The sequence below is a fragment of the Chiroxiphia lanceolata genome, chromosome 18, assembly GCF_009829145.1.
Source record: "Chiroxiphia lanceolata isolate bChiLan1 chromosome 18, bChiLan1.pri, whole genome shotgun sequence".
In the NCBI taxonomy this organism is placed as follows: Eukaryota; Metazoa; Chordata; class Aves; order Passeriformes; family Pipridae; genus Chiroxiphia; species Chiroxiphia lanceolata.
In genome coordinates this window covers 12,284,814-12,307,143 of record NC_045654.1, presented here as the reverse complement: position 1 = coordinate 12,307,143, position 22,330 = coordinate 12,284,814, and the positions used below count along the sequence as shown (strand labels likewise).

At 48.7% G+C, this 22,330-nt stretch overlaps 1 protein-coding gene across 1 annotated transcript in view; it reads right to left on the bottom strand.

The window, feature by feature from the left end:
* MMP17 (matrix metallopeptidase 17) overlaps positions 1 to 22,330 on the bottom strand; it is a 61,440-nt gene that overhangs the window by 21,623 nt on the left and 17,487 nt on the right. Inside the window, exon 2 of the mRNA XM_032706166.1 lies at positions 1,278 to 1,410. Coding sequence (XP_032562057.1) covers positions 1,278 to 1,410 — 133 coding nt within the window. The remainder of the gene's footprint in view (positions 1 to 1,277; positions 1,411 to 22,330) is intronic.

Sequence of the window (22,330 nt, the reverse complement as noted above, 5' to 3'; positions counted from 1 at the left end):
TAAAAATGAATGAAAGCTTGAAGTGTCTATTCTCAAAAGCCGAAACACAGACATGTTGATTCATTCACCCCTTTTCCTGCTGACTTTACCTCTTAAACCCTGTGTTCATGAACAAACCCACATCTATGACCTGCCCAGGGCAGCTGCCCCCCAGCCTGTTTCCAACACTCCCTCCAAAAATGCAAATGTAAGTCCATTCAAAAGGCCATCCTTGTTCCTGGGTCTCCTGCAGCTTGTGGTGAGGTGGAACAGAAACAATTGCACGTGTTCAATTAAGAGTGGAGAGAGCAAGTCCCAATGATGGGATACACCCGCTGCTCCAGGATGTTGGGATGGATGGAGACCTGCCTGCTAATTAGCAGCTTCTCCTTAATCCTGTCCTGAGCAGAGGAAGCAAGCTGCCCCCATGACAGGAGGTCACAGCGTGTGTCAGGGAGGGGAGGAGAGCAGAGAGGCTCCCTTCCCTGGGCTGGGATAATGCTGGCTTTCTCCTTCCCTCAATGAAGACATTGAAAGGAATGACCCCGGCCACGCTGGGCAACTCGAGCTGCTCCAGCCTGGCCTTGGACTGCTCCCTCCCAGCCAGATGTGCCACAGGGAAGCCACTCATCGCCCTGCTCCTGCTGGGCACTGGAGCTGCTGGGGCAGGAGATGGGCTCTGAGCTGGCTGGGGGTGACTGCAGAGCACCCACAGCCTCTGTGGTTGGGTGAGATCCAAGGAGAGCCCCAGGGAGCCCTGCCAGTTCCACAGGCACCCCCTGACTCCTGAGCAAGAACAAGCAGCGCTGGGATGATGCAACACCATCTTCCTCCTTTCCCTGCCTGTGCCCCAGCAGCAAAGAACCCAAAATATCTACATACACAAATTGGGAAGCTTAAATCAGGACTTTTGTTCAATTCAATTTGATGCTGCAAGTAAGGCTTTGAACAGGACAACTTTCTTTTTTTTGCTGCTTTTTTTTTTCTTTCTTTTTTTTTTTCGGAACACACCAAGAGCTATTTTAAGCACACCGGGAACCCCAAGGGTCTGTGGGTCTGCTGAAATAATTGCTTGCCTCAGGATCTTGAAAGCACGAGGCAACAGAGCACCTGAGCCATGTAATTACTCCTAGAGCTGCAAACTGGGCCGTGTGTTACACCCGCGTGAGCTTTTCCTGGGGATGCTGCTGCTGCTGCTCCACGACAAGGTGCCAAAATCCCTTCTCCTCCACGGACCTGCAAGGAGCCATCCCTGCCTCCCTTTGCACTGAAGAGAGGAGGGATCATGAGCCACTGACCTAGGACCCCTGTCGCCTTGAGCCCCCCGAACCTCTGCATGGCAGTGATGGCCTTGGTGAGCATCTCCTGCGTCTGCAGCTTCCCCGTGACAGGGTCTGGAGGAGGCAGATACCCAAATTTTGTCAGCCAGTCCTGTGAAACAAGGAGAAGGGGGGGGGATGAGAAAAGGAAAAGAAAGAAATATAGACACAGGAAAAGATGCTCTGAAGGTCCTCTCTGTTCTGCTTGGAAATACTTTCACATTTACATGTTTATTCCCAGCTTCTCAGGACCCTGTGGTCTCTGCTAATAAACGGATGTGCCAGGATGGATCTGTACACAACTCTCCAGTAATGGGATCCATGACCTTCATGTACTCCAAGGGTGACATCTGATTTTCCTACCCTTTGATAGCAGTGGCAGTTCAGCCCCAGCTGGAGGTCACACAGGCACCCCTGGTTCTCCCCACGGACACTGGCAGCTCTTACTGGAACTTGCTGCAGGGCTGAACACAGCAAGGGCAGGAAAACTGCCCATCACAGGGGACAGGCAATTCCACCTCCCTCGGGACCTCACTTCCTGAGGGAGCCTCCCTGGGGAGGATTCCTGGCTCTGATGGAGGAACCTCCCTGACCTGTGGCTGAGGTTTTGCAGAGCAGCTGGGTTTTGCCATGTTTTGCCCAGCTTTGCATCAGTTGGACCTCTCTGACTGTCTCTGCTGGGCTTCAAACTTTCTGCTCTCCCCTGTGGGTGCTACAGTGAGATCACAGCTTCTCCTCAGGAGTGAGAGGAGGGGACCTTTCCTCCTCCCTGTTGGCACAGGAGACACCTCCATGGCCAAGAGTCCTTTGCAAGTTTGCCCATGTCCCCACACTAGCACCTTCTCACTGGGATTGCAGGGCATTAAGGGTACAAACAGCTTGCCAGAGTCTTCCTTCACCCAGTGGAGATGAGAAGGGACACAGGGACAAGGACATCCTTGCAGACCAAGTCCCTTCAATGCATCCCAATGGTCTAAGGACATGAGGGTTGGGCTTGATCTTAAGAGTCTTTTCCAACTTAAATGATTCTATGGAGATGGCTTGTTTTACTTCAACCTTCACAACACCAGGATTTTGTTTGGAAATAAACCCAACCATAAAGTCTCCAAGCCCTTCTGAGCCACACAGTTGTCCAAGACCCGAGCATTGACACAAAACTGAGCCCTCTTCTCCATCATTTCCACATCCTCTGCTTTAATCATCTCCCTGCCAGTTGCCCTAAAGTATTTAGAGCCAGGTATGGGTCTCCCTACCACCAGAAAGCAGTGAGGACCAGTGGAATCCCTGCACATCCCTCTTTCCCAAAGCTCTGGCAAGCACAGCCGTGTGCCAGTGATCCCCCTGCCGTGGGCACCTCATTAAACCCAAACCCACTCTTTGATAGGAATTTGTCTCTCAAAGGACAATAGATTTTTCTCTTCCTCTTTTCAGCCTAAAACTGATGCAAAAAAAAAAAAAAAAAAAAAAAAAAAAGAAGCCATAAATCTCCTTCTTCCAACTGCTTTTTAAATGTCTCGTGAATTATCTTTCTAAATCCCTTCTTACCTTCCTTCTCGCTCCCTCCCCTCCCTCAGCAGAAGGATGAGCAAGGAATAATCATACTGCACGCAGGGAATGCCATAAACACCTGCCCTCTATTTTCTTTATCTGTATCAAACATTGATCTGTCGAGACTCTTGAAGACTGATATTGATCCAGACTTCCACCGCAGTCAATACGCCACAAATGTACTGTGGTCAGATTAGTGCCAGAAGTCAGTGCCTGCTTATTGCTACACTCTGAATGTCTCATAGCTTGGTGTCACCTGCAGCGCCCACCCTGAATGCCACAGCATCCCCAGCCCCTCTCTGGCAAGCCCAGATGAACAGATTCACACTTTACAGAGCTTTAGGACAGATCTCCCCACGCTTGGTGTGACTCCCCGTCAGGGAGCACAGACTGCTGTGCCGGGTTTCTCACCAGCAATTCCCTTCCCTCCTCACCCTCCTTCACAGTTGCTTTATTCTAAGGGGGATGGTGTGCCCAGGAAACAGCTTATCTGGCCACTTCTTGTTGTTTGATGCAACTCCATTAGCCACCCCCTCCCTGGGAACATCTCAGCATCATCACAGCCTCCTCTTGCCGTTGGGCTGAAGGCCAGCCCAGCGCTCTCTCCTCTTCTCCCTGCTGCTGTTTGTCCCTTTGCATAGCAAAAAAACATTTGTGACAGAAATTAGAGATGCAATTCACCCTTGATTCTTCGTGAGAAATTGGCTGTGACACGGAGGTCGGCAGCCGGCCCATCAATCGCTGAGGATGGTGGAGTTTAATTTGGTTTCTTCCCTGGCCATGGAGACGGTGTCATTTATCCTCTAATGACAGTGGAGACACTGCCACACCAGAGATATGCACAACTGGGCTGTCCTCAGCCCCTCCTGGAGACGGAGGCAGCAGCAAAAGGCTGGGGAAAGCAATGGCACAGGGGACACCCAGCAAAGGGCCTGTGGGCCTTCTCTCCTTCACAGAGAAAGCACAAACACAAGTGGACTCCCCAGAGCAAACTGGGGGCTCTCTACAGAAAAGATGGAATGAGCAGACAGATATCACAAGTCCTTTGCCTGATCTACCTTGCAAGCACTGGTTTCCCTGCATGTGATTTTTCATCTAGACCGTCATGTTTATCCTGCCTTGCTCAGGTTCTCCATAATTTTTATAAACCTCTGTGAAATTGCTCTCATTCATCTCGTGCCCAGTGTAGGGGTTCTGGCTGGTTTCCTCTCTCCCTGTAAGCAAAGCTGATCTGTAACGCTGAACTTTCCTGTTCCACCTCTGCTGTGGCAGAAAATTTCAGGAGGGAAAATGCAGCTGACTTGAAGATGAGAAACACCAGCAGGAATTGTCTGACTAATTATCTGTGTACCTTGTGAAAGCTTCTCAGATATTCTCTTGTCCTTAATAATGTAAAAGCTAAATTTATAAACTTCCATAAATGAAAAAATATGAAAACATCTTCCACTGAGATAGCTTCAACACATTCCTGTCTTATTTCTACCTTTTCTCAACAAAACAAGCTTTTTTTTTGCCAACTCTCATTAGCTTAAAATGTTTAAATGAAACAGTGTTTTCAGCTGAATACTAAAATTCTATGAACATATTTCTTGCCTGAGCTGGCACGATAAAAACTTTTCCTTCAAAGTGTGCTGCACTAAATGAATTGACCTAATCCCATGAGAAGATTCAGCTTCAACAACTCTCTATTTCAAAAAGTAAAAAAATTGCTTCATCAGAGAATTCAGATTAAGCCAATGTCTGACCATCTTCCAGCTCCAAGAGGAGCTGGGAACGAGCGTGGCTGCACCACATGAGTCATGCCATTGGTCTGGGGCTCACAGGATCCCAGCTCAGTTTTTGTGGGAATCACCTCTTTGAGGCTCCTCATCTCTAAAATGGATGTAATGGTATTTCCTGGGCTCCCACCTACTGGTTCTGTCTCCTTCCACTGGGAACTCTTTGGAGCAGTTCACACCCACCTCTGCTTTACCCTGATCGTGGGGGGCTGCTGGGCTGGATCCAGCCAAGCCTTTTCACAGACACTGCCAAGAGTGGGCACACGTGGTGGACTTGTGCAGTGCTGGAGTTAGCAAAGATGGGGCTGGGAGCTGGACAGACCAAGCCAAGTCCACACAATGAATCTTCTGATCAAGCTCCATTGTCCTGTATTCTGAACAATGCAGAATTAAAGGTTTCCTGTTGGCTCAGGTCCAGGGAGGGGAAAAAAAAAAAAAAAGAAGAAATAAAAAAAGCAAAAAGGAAGAACTGCATGCCTGGCAGAGACATCCAAACCCACCCACTCCTCTGCCCCTCCTCTCCATCACGGTGGATAAACACAGCTGCCAGTCAGAACTCTGAGCTGCAGCACAGGCCCCTAACAAACCACAGCTGGGATGCTTATGGACAAAACACTGTCCCTGCATGGGGCTGGAGGTCCTCCCTACCCCACTGTGACTGGTGGGACTTGTGCTGTGTCCTTGGGAGTGGGGAAAAGCCATCACAACATCTTAAACTCGTGCGGCACCAGGAATGGGGACACCCTGGGTGCTGCCTGTGCCCCATCCCCTGCAGCCTCGTGGGACCAGCCACCCACAGACATCACAACTCAAGAGATGAAGAAAACGGGAACAGAAAAAAAAAAAAAAATCTCTATAATCTCCAAATGGTTTGATTTTGCCCTTCCCATCCCACCATGGGCAGTACTCAATAAAAGACTAAGAAAGTCTTAAAGCAACTGCTCCAAAGCAGAGTTTTCTTTTAAAAAAGGGACTGTGTTAGTGGTGACACAGTGTTGTTCCTCCACGGAGCTGCTCCTTGTGTGTGGCTGGAGACAGACTGCCCACTGGGTTGGCTAAAAATAGACTGTATTGTTCTTTTCCTCGTCTGGGTTCCCATACATAATGGGGAAATGCCTGCTTCTTGCCTTTAAAAATGTTTAACAGAATCCAAACCTGCAGATTTTTTGCAGTTTTATTTTTTTCCTTTGGAGAGGCACAAAGCTAAGAAAGATGGTAATGCAGTCCTCTCTTCAACAAACAAGACCTTCTTCAGTTTTGGACTTTATTTTTTTTACTCCTTAACCCACTTGAATGGAATACCAGGGAGCAGCCAGAGACTGGGGCTTTCCATGGCCAAATGATGACCCAGAGAAAAACATTGGCTCCAGCAGCAGTGAGACCTCTGGTATTACTTATTCAGAGACAATTTTCAGATTAAAATGGCAATTTCATTTCTTTCATCTCTCCAATTCCTTTGTATCAATACCCTTTTGTCCCAGAACCTACTTACCTGCTTCATTTTAAAATAGACATAGATACTGTCCCTCTTTTATGGAAGATTTATGAGCTCTGTAGGTTGGCTTTTACAAATATTAATATTATATAAGCTGATGGGCTTATTCGACTGCCACAGGCAAAGAAAAGACTCAGTCAGCAAGTTTTCTTCCTGATGATTTCTTTCTAAGGGTCGTAGGTTGGCGTTTACAAGAACACAAACTAGTTCAGGATAACAAGGAGAGGATAAACAGGATAAACAATAAAACAGAAATCAGGATAAGCAGAAAAATTCTACCCAAGCCAGCTCCACACTTCTGCCTGCTCTTGTAGCGCTAAAATGACCATGTTTTTAAAGCTTAGCCTCAAAAAATCGAGTTGTTTTTCTTTTTCTCTTGACGTTGCATAAACTCAGAGGGGGAAAACAGCCTTAAATGCTGCAGAGGCTGTAACATTCCCTTTGCTCAGGGGTGGAGATCCTTACCCTCAATGTATCTGAGACAGGACACTGAGCTTTGCACCAGCCTGCCAGACTCCCAGGCCGGCTCCACCCCATCCCATCCTTGCCAAAGGAAGAAACTGGGTTTAAATTCCAGCCGCTGTTGGCAGGGGTGCAAGGGACACCCACAGTGCTCTCCCTGGGGGCTGGCAGTGGTGACACCCATGGGCAGCTCTCCCTGGCCTGTGCCACGGCCACTGGTGCTGCTCCAGACACCTCTTTGCAGCCAGTGACTAACACACCTCCAGAGACTCTTTGGATGTGCAACATGCACTGAGAGCATGCTGGTATGTCCCAATTTCCAAATTTTTAGGGCAGTCCAAGGCTTTGGCAGAAGCAGGTTTTCTTCCACTCAAAGGATCCCTTTCATTAATACTCCTTGAAAAGCTTTACCAAACTGCACCTTTTCCTCATAATCAAGCAACAAGTTGGTTTCATTCATTTTAAAAGGGTCTTGTCACGGTTGAGAGGTTGAACCCTCACCCTGACCTGAACCTGGCCCTTGGCTTTCCAGCAGGAGCACCCTGGTCCCTCCTCTCCCCACATCCCTGACTGCAGGAGCACAAACCACCCCAGCACTCATCTCCACGGCTCATCTCCTTGCCTTCCATGCCAGATGACCACAGAAAAACGAGCTTTGTTTTGGTGAGGTCACCGAGGGGCGAGACAACTTTGAAAGTTCCCTTTCCTGCTGGAAGTCCCGTTACACCCCAGGCTCAGCCACGCTTCACACACGCAGGGAAAGAAAATCCAAACATGCTATTCAACAAAATTAATGACCCAGATTACTAAAATAAAGCTACAACTCAAACATCCGGAACTAATTTCTAAATTACACTTTGCTTTATCTCTACAGCTACCATTAAATAGGGTGGAAGCTTTTAAAATAATAATAAAAAAAAGAAATCTTAAAAAAAAAAAATCACCAACACCACATGCCAGATTAAAGGAAACTGCTTTGGGCTGTTTGAGGGTTTTTCTTCCAAGTTATCGAAGGTTTACAGTATTACAATTTTTACAGTCATTTTCCTGAGATCAAAAGACCCCAGGAACTACACCCGTTAATTAGAGCAACACATATGGTGCCGCAATCCTCGGAGGAGCTCGCTCCGCCACGGAGCAGCCCCCGGGCCCCACGGAGCCAGCACTTCCCTTCCAAAGCTTGCCACGCACCCCTCTAATGAGCTATCGCACGCACGCAATCAGCTGATTAATTCATTAAGAGAAAAAACACCTGCAGTTCTGGATTACAACCAGGATTTTGGGTGATGCCGCCGCTGAACCGGTTTCGTTGGCTCACGCCAGAGGAGCTGCTTGAATGCAAACAGCTCTTTAATTTGAGCCAGCGCTGTGCACGGAATCCAGGGTGGAAGTTAATGCAGCTAATGATTTCCTCTCCCTACTCCTTGCTAAATGTTCCATTAGGTTAACAGCAGTGGCTTTGGAAAAGGCCGCCACCTACAAGTTCTGAAGACAGCAGGTCACCTGGCAAGGGACAGATCAGACCATGGGATGACGCTGGATCTGGGATATCCAGGTCAATAAAGATCCAGTGGACAGAGCACCTCTCCTCCAGCACAGCTCTTCCCAGCCAGCAACTGGATGCCAACTTGGCACATCCTGTCAGACATGGTCAGGTCTTGCATGTTGCCTCAAATGCTTGTTTGCACGACTCTGCTCACCTTACCACTCTCCTGGGTGCTGGGGGAGGATGACCTCATGGGCAAGGTGGGTGCAGAAGAGGCTGTGGTGATCTGAAGGCGAGCTTCATCCACTCTGCAGTGGATGTTACACAAGGTGTAAGCATCTCTTTGGTTGGATGGATACCCAGAGCCTTCCCAGAAACACAGAGTTAATCAAGTGATGTTGCAGAAGCAGAAGGAAATTCTCTGCAGACCACAGAAACAGCCTTTTCAACCCCTTTGAACTGAAGATCAAAGAACCAATTCCCACCCATAGAAGGCAGCAGAGCAGCGCAGTGCAGCACAATGTTTACTACAGCTGCTTTAGGTTTCTTTTCAGAGGACGAAAAAGAGACAAAACATATAAACAAGATACATTTTCAACATAAATGTGTATTTTTCTTGGTGGAGATTTAATACATCAGGGCTTTAGGGAGTCCTTCAATCGCTGGATGTTTTCCAGCATGTTCTCAAAACTTCCACTCTATGGCAAAGAACGATGCAAAAAAAAAAAAAAAAAAGTGTGTAATTGAAGTTCCACATGACCATCAAAAAGCAGTCTCAACAGGAACAGTTTTTTGTTTTAAATCAGTCCTAGTTTTGCACTATGCTGCCTGTTGTGGTGAAGAATCCTTTGTCATCAACGAGTTATCTAGGAGGGAAAAGTAGAAATTCCTGGTGTCTGTTGAAGTATGATGGGAAGTTAGGTAAATGATTGAATCAGCATCCTTTTGCTACAGAAATAGCTCTAAACCATGTAACTCATCACTTAGCATGGTTTGTTAAAACAGCCCTGCTCCTTCCACACAGATGTAGTTGGAGGCTGCTGGCGGTGGGTGCAGGAATCTCTCACCTGACAGCACTATGTCCTGGTGACAGGTTACATGAAGTGTCACCAGACACAATTCCTACAGCATTTGTAAGCCCAGAACTCCTCTCCCCACGTACCCAGCTGCCATCCACACGGAGCCAGGGAAGAGGTTTCCCTGCTCAACACAGCGCAGTAAATCACAGTGAGAGGTTGCCTCATCCCTGAAGTCACATCCTCTCTGCATGAAGGAAAACCAAAGCCAAGACTTTGTGAATTCAGGGTTTTCTGGGCACAGGACTACCTGTGTTTTCCTGGAGGATTTTGTGCAAGGCTCGTTGGAGTCCCAAGCTGCTGGGGGGTGCTGTAAGCAGAGCCAGCTGCACAGTGCTCCTCAGGAAACATCTGCTGGATGGACAGAGGGAACTGAACGTGCCTTGACCCTCCTCTCCCCACATTCCTCCACCATATCCCATCCATACAGCAGGGAGGGCAGCTGCTGTGGCCTCCATCCAAGGGGATTCCAGCATCAGGAGGCTCCCTGAGCCCTCTCAAACACTGGGACAAGGACGCCTGCCCCGCACGCAGTGGGGAGGCTCTGTCAGCACACAGATGTTTGGACTTTTAATTAAAATCTCCAAGCCTCCCAAGTATCTCACATCACCCAAGCAGACCGCACAGAGAACTTCCAAACACTCCTATCTTCCAGCTGGATTGGGACCAAGATGAGCAAGAAAATGATGAATTCTTTTCAAAAAAGTACAAAATGCTCTTCACCAAAGTGAGAATACACAGTGAAGTTCTCCAAGGGGGGGACATGAGAGGTCCTGGTTTTGTTTAATGAGCCTGTCCAGCTCATCAGACCCGAACAGCACATTGCTCACAGTACATGGGGGAAGTCAGTGACACACTGAGAGCACAATGGTGCTAATCTGTAATCTATATTCTCTCCTGGTCTCGCCATATGAGCTCCTACTCCTTCACTTTCAATCATCAAACAAACCACATCTGGCAGTGAACTGAACAGACTGCCATACATCAAAACAAATCCTTGCTAACTCCATTTGCCACATCCTTTGTTAGGACATGTCTTCTCCAGGATGGACCCCAGACTCGACTGGCCCATTCATGTCTTTGTTCTCTCAGCCTCCATCCCAGGCTTCAGAGTTGAACCTCCAGCATGGCTTAACTGATTCCTCAGTTACAGCAGCCAACAACATTTCACCTCGATGAACCAGCTCAGCTGCACATCTCTCTTCCAACTCATGAGCTCTCAGATGAGTGGATTCCTTCCTCCCCCTCAAAGCATCATGCTCCAGCTAACCAGGCTTGGTTTCCAAGATAACCTCAGGACACAGGCTGCCTGTTTAAATATGCTTGCAGCATGGCTCCATATCCCTTTCAAGAGATGGCAGAAATTCTCCAGTCCTCTGCAAAGTGGGAATTCAAATGCTGTTATCACCATGCTCTGTGCCAGGACTGGTCCAAGGGCTGCTAACAGAAGCTGCAGTCCCTGAAAATGTGCCTCAGCAGCTTTTAGATCAGGACTTAGCTGCATCTTCCCACTTAGTTCCTAGCAATGAAAATACTGTGATGTTAAGAAATCCATAAATCAGAAGCTGTGCTGGGGTGTGAAATAGAACATCCATTTGGGAGAGAATTAAGCCCTACTTATGTCTCCTGTCCCTAGATCTATGTGACTACAGGAACAACACATTTAATACCTGGTTGGCTTTGCTGCTTCCCCCAGTCTCTTTAAAGCAGTGGTATTACAATGAGCTTTTCTTGTTGACAGGCTCTTTCTATTAGCTCTACAAGTGTCTTGAACAATTATTGATGCTCTGGGCAACTGGTGAACAGAAAAAAAAGGAGCCTTCTGTTCACGAGCAGGGCTATTAAACCAAAGGAAGTAATAATATCACAGTTCTCAGGCGACCAGCCCTCAGGTGCAAACCCCAGGAACTTTGCAGAAGTACTTCAGGAGCAGCCCACGGGCTGGATGGGCTGGAAGAAATCACCCACAGAACAGTGGCAGATGGAAAAAAGAGCCCTGCATCACCACAGTGTGTTGGACAACTTGCAAAACATGACAAAAAAATCTTTAATTATTAAAACAAACTAACCAAAATGAATAATTTAACCTGCTATGACTAGTCCAGGGCATTTTCCTGTGGCTACCAGATGACTCTGCTCTCAGTGAGAACCGGTGTTAATCATGACCCAGGACCAAAGCAGCTTTGCAGAAAACAACCAGAACAGAAACAGAGAGCAAACAAACCCACAGATTACACTCCTCCCCAGAGGGACTCGAATATACAGTGACTGACTTCGGCAAACAAGCTGAACCACACAACACAGAGCTGGCTTTTACCAGCACTTCCCTCACCCCAAATGCTAATTTAAGGAGTAATAAATCTGCCTGTCTTTATACCCTGTTATTTAGGTATTACAAGCCATGCTGAGTTACACAGCACCACCCATGTATGTACCAGACCCCCACAGCTGGGCAAACAGCAAAAACCAGCTGTGCTCAGGGCAGCTTGGCACCGTTTACTGGAGGAAGAGGGAAGCTACACAGTGACCCAGCAGCCTGCAGTTAGGGCACTTCTTTAAGCACAGGCATTTTAGGTGCTCAAGATCATCTCCAGGGTCATGTAAGGGGGGGGGGGGTTGAAGCCTGGGGCTTCAGGGAAGCCCTCATACCACACAGTGTCCCCCAAAACTGAGGCTTGGTGGGGGAGAGCAGGCTTAGCTGAGCATCATCTATGAGCAACAACATCCCTAATTAGGAGTCCTCCTTCCCAGCTCTGATTGCTAGCAGCAAGAAGCCTCAGAGATGCCTGTTGTGACTGATGGCACTGGCCACAGCAGCCACTCGGTCAGAGGTGACACATTATGCACAGGCTGCAGACAATAAATAATATTTCCATGGCTTTGAATGTTCCCTTGAAGAACACTGGTACAGAGTGTTGTTGTGACTCATGTCTATCTGAAAGGACAGGGGGCTGGGTAGGCAGGCACTGAAGGACAGACTGTCCTGATGTGCCCCCACAGAGCTTCAAACAACCCCTTTGGGAGGCTGGTCCCCCACGGGCACCAGCATCCCTGGGGCACCAACCCTGCAGTTCCTGCCAGCTGCCTCAGTGCCACATGCCCATGGCCACAGGGTCACCCTGCTGCCACTGTCTTCTTCTCACCAGCCTGCAGACCTCCAAACTCTGTGTGATTTTTCACATGACCTTGGACGGGTGGGGGGCAGCAGTGCCCCAAATCCATTGTGCAGGGAGGAGCCTTTCCCAGCATGATGGGCACCTGCCTGACCCCAACCATGTGCAGCACCTTGGATCCAACCCTGACCTTAATTACAACAGTGTATCCTCAGTCACTGCAGTCCTGATCACACAAACATGGGATGTGAAAATGAAAGGTAATGCTTGTGATTTTACACATCAAAAGCCTCTCCAGGGTGGTGATAAAGGCACAGGCTGTCCCCACCAAACCCCAGCCTGTGTCTCTGCATGTCCCCTCCCAGCACAGCTGCAACAGGCACAGTTATGCACAAGGATCATCTCTCCCCCACTGGGTAGAAAATGATGAAGTAAAAAGATTATAAAACTTACGTATTTGAAAAAGCTCTAATGGGAAAATGTCCCCAATCTTCTGTGGCCTCTCCATGGTGCTGATACAGCCTGACACAGCTGGAGGCATCCCTCACCTTTTTAAGTGTAAACAGCCAGACTTTACATACCTGTTAGAGCTATTTGCAGTGCAGACAGATATTGAGATTAAGGGGTTTCAGCTTCCCAGCAGTGCAGCCTATGCTGACAGCAAGGTGAAAGGATCCCATCCGGCTGCCCCAGCACCACTGGGCTGGTTTGCCTTTTGCATCATAACCCATACAGCATAAGCAATAAAGGAAGATGGATGTTTCTATCTTGCTGACTCTTTGCTAAAAGTACACTTCCCCTCTGTGAGGGCTGTCAAGGCAGGACAAGGCAGATGGCTCCATCTCTGGGCAGCCACTGCTCCATGCTCACGAGATTTATGCAGAAATTCATCCCCTGTTCCCTTCCAGAGATCTATTCCAGCAGGAACGATGCAGACTATCTTTTGATACAAATCAAACTCATTAAATGGAGAGGTCTCGCATTTCTACATAAGCAGAATATGAAATGCAGAGAAACTCCTGGAACAGAGCATCCTGCACAGCAGAGCAGAAATCCATCTGGTAAATTGGATACATTTAATCACGCCAGGTTTGTTTTGCCCTTTTTTTTTTTTTTTAAAGCCCCATATATTTTTACTTCTTCAGCATCACGACACGAGGTCTGTCAACACGTTTGATCGAAAATGTCAAAGTGACCATTTGTATCATGTCATGAGCAGACTTGCTCTCCTTGTGACACCAGGACAGCTCTTCATCAGGAGCAGAGACATGCCCTGGCATGTTGAACGGGCCACCGCTCTCTCTGGCCATATATATCAAGTCCCATTTGTTAACTATATGGAAGCCAACCATCCAGACCTGCTGTCTCCTGCCCTAAATACCACAAGAACGATTTCATCTCCTGCTGAACCTTGTTCAGAAATGTAATCAGCACCATCCTGCAACTGCAGAGTCTGTAGGTGCTGCCAGTTGGACTAAAACTGCCCACAGTTTGCTGACACATCTATTTCCAAAGCTCACAAAGCTGGGCAATACACAGGGATTAGGACCTGCATGTGGCCGTGGCTGCAGCACCCTGGGGCTCAAGGGCTTGGAGCAGTGATGCCACAACAGACACTGCTATGGAGAGAGGCCAAGAAAACCCACCAGAGAGGTTGAAGAAGACAGAATGAGCATATCCTTGGAGGGACCAAGGCAAAGCACCAGGTTCTGCTGACTGCCTGGCAGAGGGTTTTGCCTCGACCACCAATGAGCTTGTTCATGCAGGTGATTATTTTCTTATTCCTAAAGAGCAGGGTGAATCCTGTTCCTCCTTACCAATGTGCCAGTTGCTTTGCTTGTGAAAGGAAAGATGTTGCTCTGCTCAAATGGCAGCTGGCACAGGAGAGCCATAAAAATATCAGTAAGTCTTATTCCCTCTTTACCACAGGAGCGAGACAATTTGACCTTTCCAGACACCTGCCTCTTTCTACAGCTCCAGCCCTGCCTTTCAGGAGATGTTTTGGGGTACATCCAGCAAGGATAGCACAGAGAGCTTTCAAGCAGCATTAAGCAGGTTTGATGATGGGACCCGTCTAGCTGTGATAATAAACTAGCTCTGTTTTTTCTCAGTTTTTGTTTCCTTTTTTCCCTGTATGCCACAGCTGCTGGCGTAGATTTTATCCTTTATTTTCTTCCATAGCAAGGACACAGGCACTTCAGTGTGAACAGATCTGCTGCTGTGGTGCAATTAACCCACTTTGTCAGACAGCTGTCCCTGAGCAGGGCCACAGCAGCAGCCACCAAGGTAGGACATGGCTCCTTCCTCAGAGGGATGCAACTTCCAAAGCATAATTAGGGCAATTTCAACAATCAAGCCATTAAACCAAGTTAACCTTGTTCTTGGTAAAATAACCAATGAAATCAAAACACACACCCCTAAGTTAATGCAAATTTAAGCATATTCATGTCACTGCTAAATCTAGCAGCACCAAAAGGAACATTCTTCTAGCAATGGTAAAAATGATAATCCTCAGTGAGTGATAGCATCTCTGGCTCTGAGGCTGCTGTCCCACAGGGATACACAGAGCCCATCCTTCCCCCAGAGGGATCTCTCTGTGTCAGGAAGAGCAATGGCAAAAGGGAAGCAGGGAGGAGGAGGAGGAGGGGTGGGCTGGAGTCACACTGCAGGGAGCATGTCCCCTAACTCCTGGGGAAGATGCCCTGGCCACCAAACCTCGGTGCCTCTCAGCAATCATCCACAGCAGTGCTTTATGGTCTGCATTATTGACTGGCCTTTTTCCTGCTTAAAGCCTCAGGTTAAAAATAGACCAATGGGTTGGTTTGGGTTTTGTTTGTTTGTTTTTTAAATTTGGCTTTTAAATTTTTTTTTAATTATTATTTTTTATCTTTTGGGCAGTACCTGCAGCTGAAAGACTGGGGAGGTGGCAGTGATGCTATCAGCTGGCTGCTCATCAGCACACATCAGGCCAGAATGGTTAACAAACCCCTAGAACCCCCCATAACCTTTGTTTCATCTCCTTTTCTTCATTTAATGCTATCATTTTTAAGTCCCTTGGGAAAAGCTGGGTTTGCATGTGAGTGTCCTGTGAATTTTCCACAGGTTTCTGTGAACAGGGACACAGGCAAGTGCCTGCATTTAATGAGGTTATGTCAGCTGGCTGTGTGGGAAGAGAGAAGGGTTTGCAAGAGCCTTTCTTTCTATTTTCTCTCCTTTGTTTCATTAAGTGAATGCCTTCGGCCATTCTTTGCCTCTCCTTTCTGCTTTGCAAACAAGCCATTAGTGTGGCTCAGGGACCGTGGCCTGGCACAGTGGGTGGCTGCAGGCAGAGAACCTGAGGCATGCAGGGCTCCCCAAGGACCCCCAAATAAAAGCACTTGTGGTCCCAATGAAACAAAACTCCCTGGGTGGGAAAGTCGATTGGATTTTGCTATTGGGGGCTGTGTTGCCCAATTCTCTGTCAATGTGGGGACATCCCAGCCAGCTCAGGGGGACAAAGACCAGCCAAGTCTGACAAGGAGAGGGACAAAGCCAGCAGAAACCTTTGTCAGCTGTGTTACCGTTAAGGCAGAGCCATGGCAGGGTGCTTAGATGCAGCAGGGGCTTGGCAGGGTGAATTTTACTTATGTGGCAAAGAAATTGAGGTGGTGCATGGCTCCCCTTCCCCTGCACATCCAGTTAAAAATGAAACAGGCATCTGCTGCATCTTTGCCTTCTCCTTGCTCCCCTGGATTAGCCCCACCATGAGCAGCACAGGGCTTCTCCACTGACCAGGTACAGCAGGAGCAGAACAAGCACAGGAGAAGAAATAACTGAGCTGCTGCAAAGGTGAAGTTACTCCACATCAGCCAAAGCCCCTTCCTCTGCCACTGCTCTTGGACTGACAGCCCAGAGGGAGGTGGCTTCTCCCAGCCTGTGCTGATCTCAGTCATCCCAACACTTCATTTTGACCTGTCTCTTTCCTTGCTTTAACACAAAGTCCTCGCTTGACTTTGGCCAATCCACCCATCAGGCTGAGCTTTCAAAGCAATAAAAGAAGATGTCCAAAGTCCATCTAGCAGACAAGGGAAGAAATCTTGCAGGCAGGACTCGCCGCAAGGCAGGACAGCATTGTGATGTATATATTCTGTGAATTAATGCCTTTTAGCTCAGCTAGTAAGACTTGAATCTTTTCCAGCCCACAGGCTCGTGGCTTCACTGAGAAGCAAGTATTGACTTTGAAAAAGGCCAAGATAATTTTATGACCATCAGGAATATTTCAAGCTATACAAAGCCACATAATGGCAATGGGCGGGGAGGGAGGGGGAAGAAAGAAATCAAATCAGTTCATATATATCAGGTTTTAATTACTGACTGACAACAGCCAGGAAGGAATCTTTCCTTTCAGAAGCAGCATTTCATACACTGTTATGGACAGGGCTGGCAGGAGCCAAGAGCACATCTGCCCTTCATGGGCCGGGCTCAGAGCTGGGGCAGTGAGAACTGTGCTCCCACCAGAGCTCCTGGAGCCAGTGTCCTTCACTGGCAACCCTCCTCTCCACCACCACACTGGACTCATGAGTCCAGCTGCATACCGGGGTGCAAAGACATGTTTCTCCCCATAAACTGCCCAAATAAAGAGGGCAAGGCACCAGTATGGAGCTTACACCAGAGCTCCAGAGGAAAACTGGGAGACAACACGCAGGAGACAGTTTCTCTGCAACCAACTCAGGAAAAAAGATAATTGGGTGGAGAAGCTAAAGAATCAAACAGGAGCCCAAATATATCAGATTAATTGGAGGAGGAGCACTGCACTGGGCAGGGATGGAGCTGAGTGCTCCTCCCCACTCACCCCTGCAGAGGGACAGCTGAACACCAAGTCCTTGTCATGGTGAGGAGTACAGAAGGTAGAAGACTGTATTTTTCTCTCAATTCCATGGCTAAAAAGTGCCTTTCTCTGGAGGGCCACCACTGAGCAGAATCTGGCACTTCACTTCATGGGCTGGCAGGTTTTGGGGCAGGCAAAGAAAGGGTGAAACCTCAGCTCCTCCAAGACCAGTGCAAAACTCCCACAGCTCAGAAGGAGCCAGGATTTCTCCCCCACCCAGGTCTGAGGAGTCCCTTTCCTTCTCCCTTCCCCACCTCCCCAGTCAGACCCAGCCTCAGCCACGGCCACAGCTCACACCACGTGGGAGTACAAACATGTCAGCAGAAGGCGTCCTTCGATGGATGGATGGAGAGGGAGGAACAGAAGGAAATCTATTTGGGTTGCTCTGACACAATTTAATCTGACTAAAAGCCACCACCACAAAGGCAGCAGCAGGCGAGTGCCCACAGTAACCCCACTTTAATGGACTTTTTGTTTGCTCCGTGTATAAGTGAGCACACTGAATGCCATCATCTTGGACTATAAGCAGCATTAAAGCAGCTTCCTGGCTCTCAGGGCACAAGGGGCTGATAACTCAGCCTGGGGGCCCACACGGTGGGGTGCCAGGGTGGGCAGGCACCACCAGGTCACACCCAAAGCCTGGCACGTGGAAAAGCAGCACGTGAGGCAGGTTAGGAAGCGCAAGGAGAAGGCAAGAGGCAAGCATTGCACACTCTGATAAAGACATCACAGACTGCTTGGTAAGAGGAGGCAAGTGTCAGCCGAGAGCAGACAGACCCCGGTGAAGATCTGGCTAAACAGAAAATTGCAGCAGTGACCTGCATTCCAGGGATTACCAAAGCAAAGGCAGGTTCCAGAAGGAACTGGTGCTGGGATAAGCCTGACCCCCATGGATGCTGCCAAGTCTGCACAAGCCCACCACCTCCTGCTGCCTTCCAACCCCCCAGGTTGGGGGACAGGCACATTGCAAGAGGCAGGGGGCTTTCCACAGCACGCTGTGCCAGCCAGGAGCATCACTCATGCAGTTATTCACACACACCCCAGCATGCCCCATGTGCAGCATCTGCATCCTGCCTGGTTTGCCAAGCACTCCAGGGCAGTGCTGCCCACAAAACCATCAGGATTCCCCCCGGGGGTTAGGTACTGACAGACAGCCAGGTGGCCCCTTGCTCCCCTGCCTTTGCACCCACTGCCTCATCCTCCTGCCTGTGCCCAGCGCCCTGGAGATGATCCCTGACACCTTGAGCAGCCTGATGAGAGCATTCCCAACAATAAATCCACCACCACAGCAAAACTATTCGGAGAAGGCAAGCAAGCTCGTTGGACAAGAAAACTTCCATCAAACAACTACAGGCAGAGTAATTTCAAGACATATTTGACCTGAACAGCAAGAAAAGTCACATGAGTGTGGGGCTCAGGCCTCCCCCTGTTGCTGGAGGCTCCACTGGTTCCCCACATGAGCAGGGTTGAGTACCCACTTGGCCAGCACAGGTAGGACCTGGGCACACACCAGGCAGATGCCAGCTGTCCAGTCACACAAGGACAGCAGAGGTAAAGCCAAAATTCCCTCCTACCTGTGCAGATGAGTGGGGAGTAAGAGGCAGTGGGTAAGTGGGGAGCAGGCAGGGATGGGAGCCCTCCCCGGAGCCCCAACGTGTAAGTGCATTTTAATGTTACATAAGGGTGGACTTTACAGCAAGGCTCCCTTGGAACTGCATCTTGTGAGGAAAGGTTAAAGCTTAAATTATTCTCTCTGAAATCGGAGGCTCAGAAGTCTTTCATGTTGCTTGAGGTCCTGGAAGCTGGAAGTGCAGCCCCACGTGGGGTCTGGCTGCAGCAGGACTCAGGGCTTCGAGGGAAAATAGAGAGTTTGCAGGAGATGACATTTCTTTTCATTTGCACACTCACCACAGTGAGGGCTCCAGCTGGGACTAGCTAGAGAAGTGGTGAAACCACATTTTTTTAATTAAAGAGCTGGCTGAGTATGTTCTCATTCAAACTCATTTTGTGGCTTTTTTGACTGGGAGTCTCCAGGGCACCCCAGGGTAAACCAAAGCAGCATCCTGAGACACTGCCCTTCCCCATCCCCTTGGTTAATTAGAGGGACAGAGCAGGTCCAGTGCGGCCAACACTCCCTGGGGCACCTGTGGGGCCGTGATCCCTCCCTCATCCAGCACCCCTCACAGCAGGAACAGGACATGGCATTTTCTGTCACAGATGCAGGATGCTCCAGAGTAGTGTTTAAGGAAGTTTTGGTCCAGCTTCTCTCAACAGCCACTGCCCACCAGCCACATGCCTGCAGGGAGAGCTTCCTATCCTGTGGAAATTATTCCCAGTCTGGCCTCTTGCAGTCCAGTGTCTGAGCTCTACACCATCACAATAAATACATTAGGGAGAAAATATTTACTGCTTCTCCTAAGGGTGTCTGAACCCCTCAGTGCACCCTCAAAAGGCTGTGAGCATCCTGAAACCTGGAAACAGGAAGAAACTAATGAAGGGATACAATAAAAACAGACTATTAAGCAATTTGAAGACTTTGTTTTTCTACCTTGTCATATGATGTCCCACTCTCCATGCCCAGGAATTGGGGTAGAAGGGGGAAGATGGGACCACTATCCCCAAGAGACCAGCCAGGGCCCTGCTCCAGGCAGCTCTGAAACGTCTTTAGCAAGAGCAGGAGCCAAACCCAGCCAGGGAGAGGCTTCAGGGGCTGATTACTCAGCCTAATAAGTTACTTGAGATGCTGAAGCAGCTACATAAAGAACATATAGTTATGTATCATTTTAATTATGCATATAATGGCTTTATCTTTTTGCTACCTTATTTCATTATTGAAAACCTTTTTTCACGTGTACGTTTTAATTCTCAAATCCAGCCACCAACCGAACTACTTATAAATAATTTAATACACAACAAGGCACCAATTCCTCCAAAAGCAGCAATCCTGGAATGAGGCCACTAGAAACTCTCTCAGCATCTGACACTTTAATGTCCTACTGGCTGTACTGCACCCAGAAGGCAGCAATATACGGCTCCTCCAAGCTACACACGCTCATTTAGGAGCTGTAGCTGAGAAACTTGTGCAAGAAAAGCATCTCTAGGTGATCATCAGTATACAAGAGAGGTCTTTGGTTTGCACCAAGGCAGGAGAGACTGCCAGGGAGTTTGTGACACCAGCTTGCAAGCTGCACAGAAAGAAGAGAAACCTTCAGCTGCACGGTCCTCTCTGCCCTGGAGACCCATAACCAGCTACACAGATTGGGCTGGGCAAGAACACTCCCCTGTCAAAGTCCTTTGGCACCACACCATCACACTTAGGGTGGAGAAGTTGTTCCAGCACATCAAAACATACAGAGCAATGAAGGTCTGATAGCAGCTGCTGAACACCAGCATCCCTGCAAAATAAACCCAGGAGAGCTGAAGAGAGACCCTCACCTCCCAGCTGTACTTGGAGGAAACGCTGCTAGTTACCCTCATCTACAGTCAGTGTTTGCTTAGCAGACAAATTTTTCTAATTATGTTTGTCAGCTTCTCTAATTACACGAGATATGCAGCATAACACCTTAATTTTTCATATATCTGCCTGCCTTTCTCCTTCCAATAAAATGAAATTAAAACCAAATCCACTCATGCAGCCTCCTTCCCAGTGGAAGTAAGACTTTCACCACAGGTATCCACGCAGCCAGGCTTTTACCTTACATTTTTTCACCGCCATTTATTCCTCCAGTGAAGATGCATTAAAAATGTATAGGTTAAAACAACAGATACCTGCAGATGGAAGTTGGGTTGGTTGTTTTCCCCTTCTCTCCTGGTCCTGCTACAATGAGCATTCGTGCCTAAGTCCCAGTGAGGTCTATGGGAATAAGCAGGTGCTTAACTTTTATGCATGTGACTAAATTAGTCGTTACTGAAGAGACTACACATGTGCATATTTTACTAATTGCTGAATCAGTGCTTTTAAGCCATCAGATTGGATCAGCCCGATTGCCATCACACAGAACCTTTTTGCTTCCCCACCACTGAGGCAAGACCTCCTTAAACTGATTATTTTTGCATTACTCAATGGAAGGGGAGAGATGTGGGGAGCTTCCCTGAGTCCCTGCTCCCACCAACCCTTCCCACGGGGCACCTGTGCTCTGTCTTTGGCTCAGGTCAGGTGTAGGAGTGGCTGCTGAGACAGCTGTGGCATTGCAAAGGTGGGGTGACTGCATCCACCTGCTGGGGGGTCACACTCGGCATTTGCTGCTTTTCCATGTGCGAGGTGGAAGGAGCACGGGCCAGCCTTCAGCTCCACAGTAAGATGGGAGACTAAGACATGTTCCAAGGTGACATCTGGTTTTGCCAGTAGCCCTAAAATGAAACTGCATCTGGCATTAAACTGAGAGAGGTTTTAGGTGCTGAAAACAGTCTAAATTGGTGCTACAACAGGGTGGCAAAACATTTGCAGCTGATGGTGCCCACCCGTTCTGCAATGGCCCAATCCTGCATCCTGCAGGCAGGATCTTGCCCGAGCTGCTGTGGGCAGGCTCTGCCCCTACCTGCTGGCTACGTCCCAGCCCCAAAAACCAAAGGGGCAGCTGTCTGCCAAGCACTTCCCAAACCACAGCCCCCATCTCTCCAGCCCCATTTACACATGACCAGGAGGGGTCTGTGCAGGCTGGGTTAACTCCCGTTTTTGGCATCCTCAAGATCGTCAGGCCACGGTCCCATGGCTGTGGCCCCATCACCCTCCGCTCCTCCCCATGCTTTCATCTGGTGTGGGAGCACCAGCACCCTCCCAGGAGCAAACAGCCTTTGCAAAGGGGCTTTATCTTTGCTGGCAGAGAACCTTGAAGGTTCAGAAGGCGGCGAGGGAAATTAGTGCTGTCAAAATCAAAGCTGCTGTAATTAAACAGGCGTTTCTGCTGTCCCAGGGACGTGGTTGGCAGAGGAGCAGTTGTGAGCAGGGACATGAGGGAACTCACACACACAAGGCAAAAATCTCATCCCACTCCACAGCAAGCTGTGCCAGCCCCAGGGCTGTGGCTGGTGCTGGCAGCAGTGTCACAAAGCTGCTGAGCTGTGTCCCACTTCCATGCACTGGTTCAGCCTGAGGACCCTCATCCTGCTGTTCCAAGCTCATCTTCACCCCACAACTCAAAACTTACCCTTTCTTTGTTCAAAGCTAAGAAAATCTTCCAGGAAGAAGAAAGGGGAGGGAGAAAAGA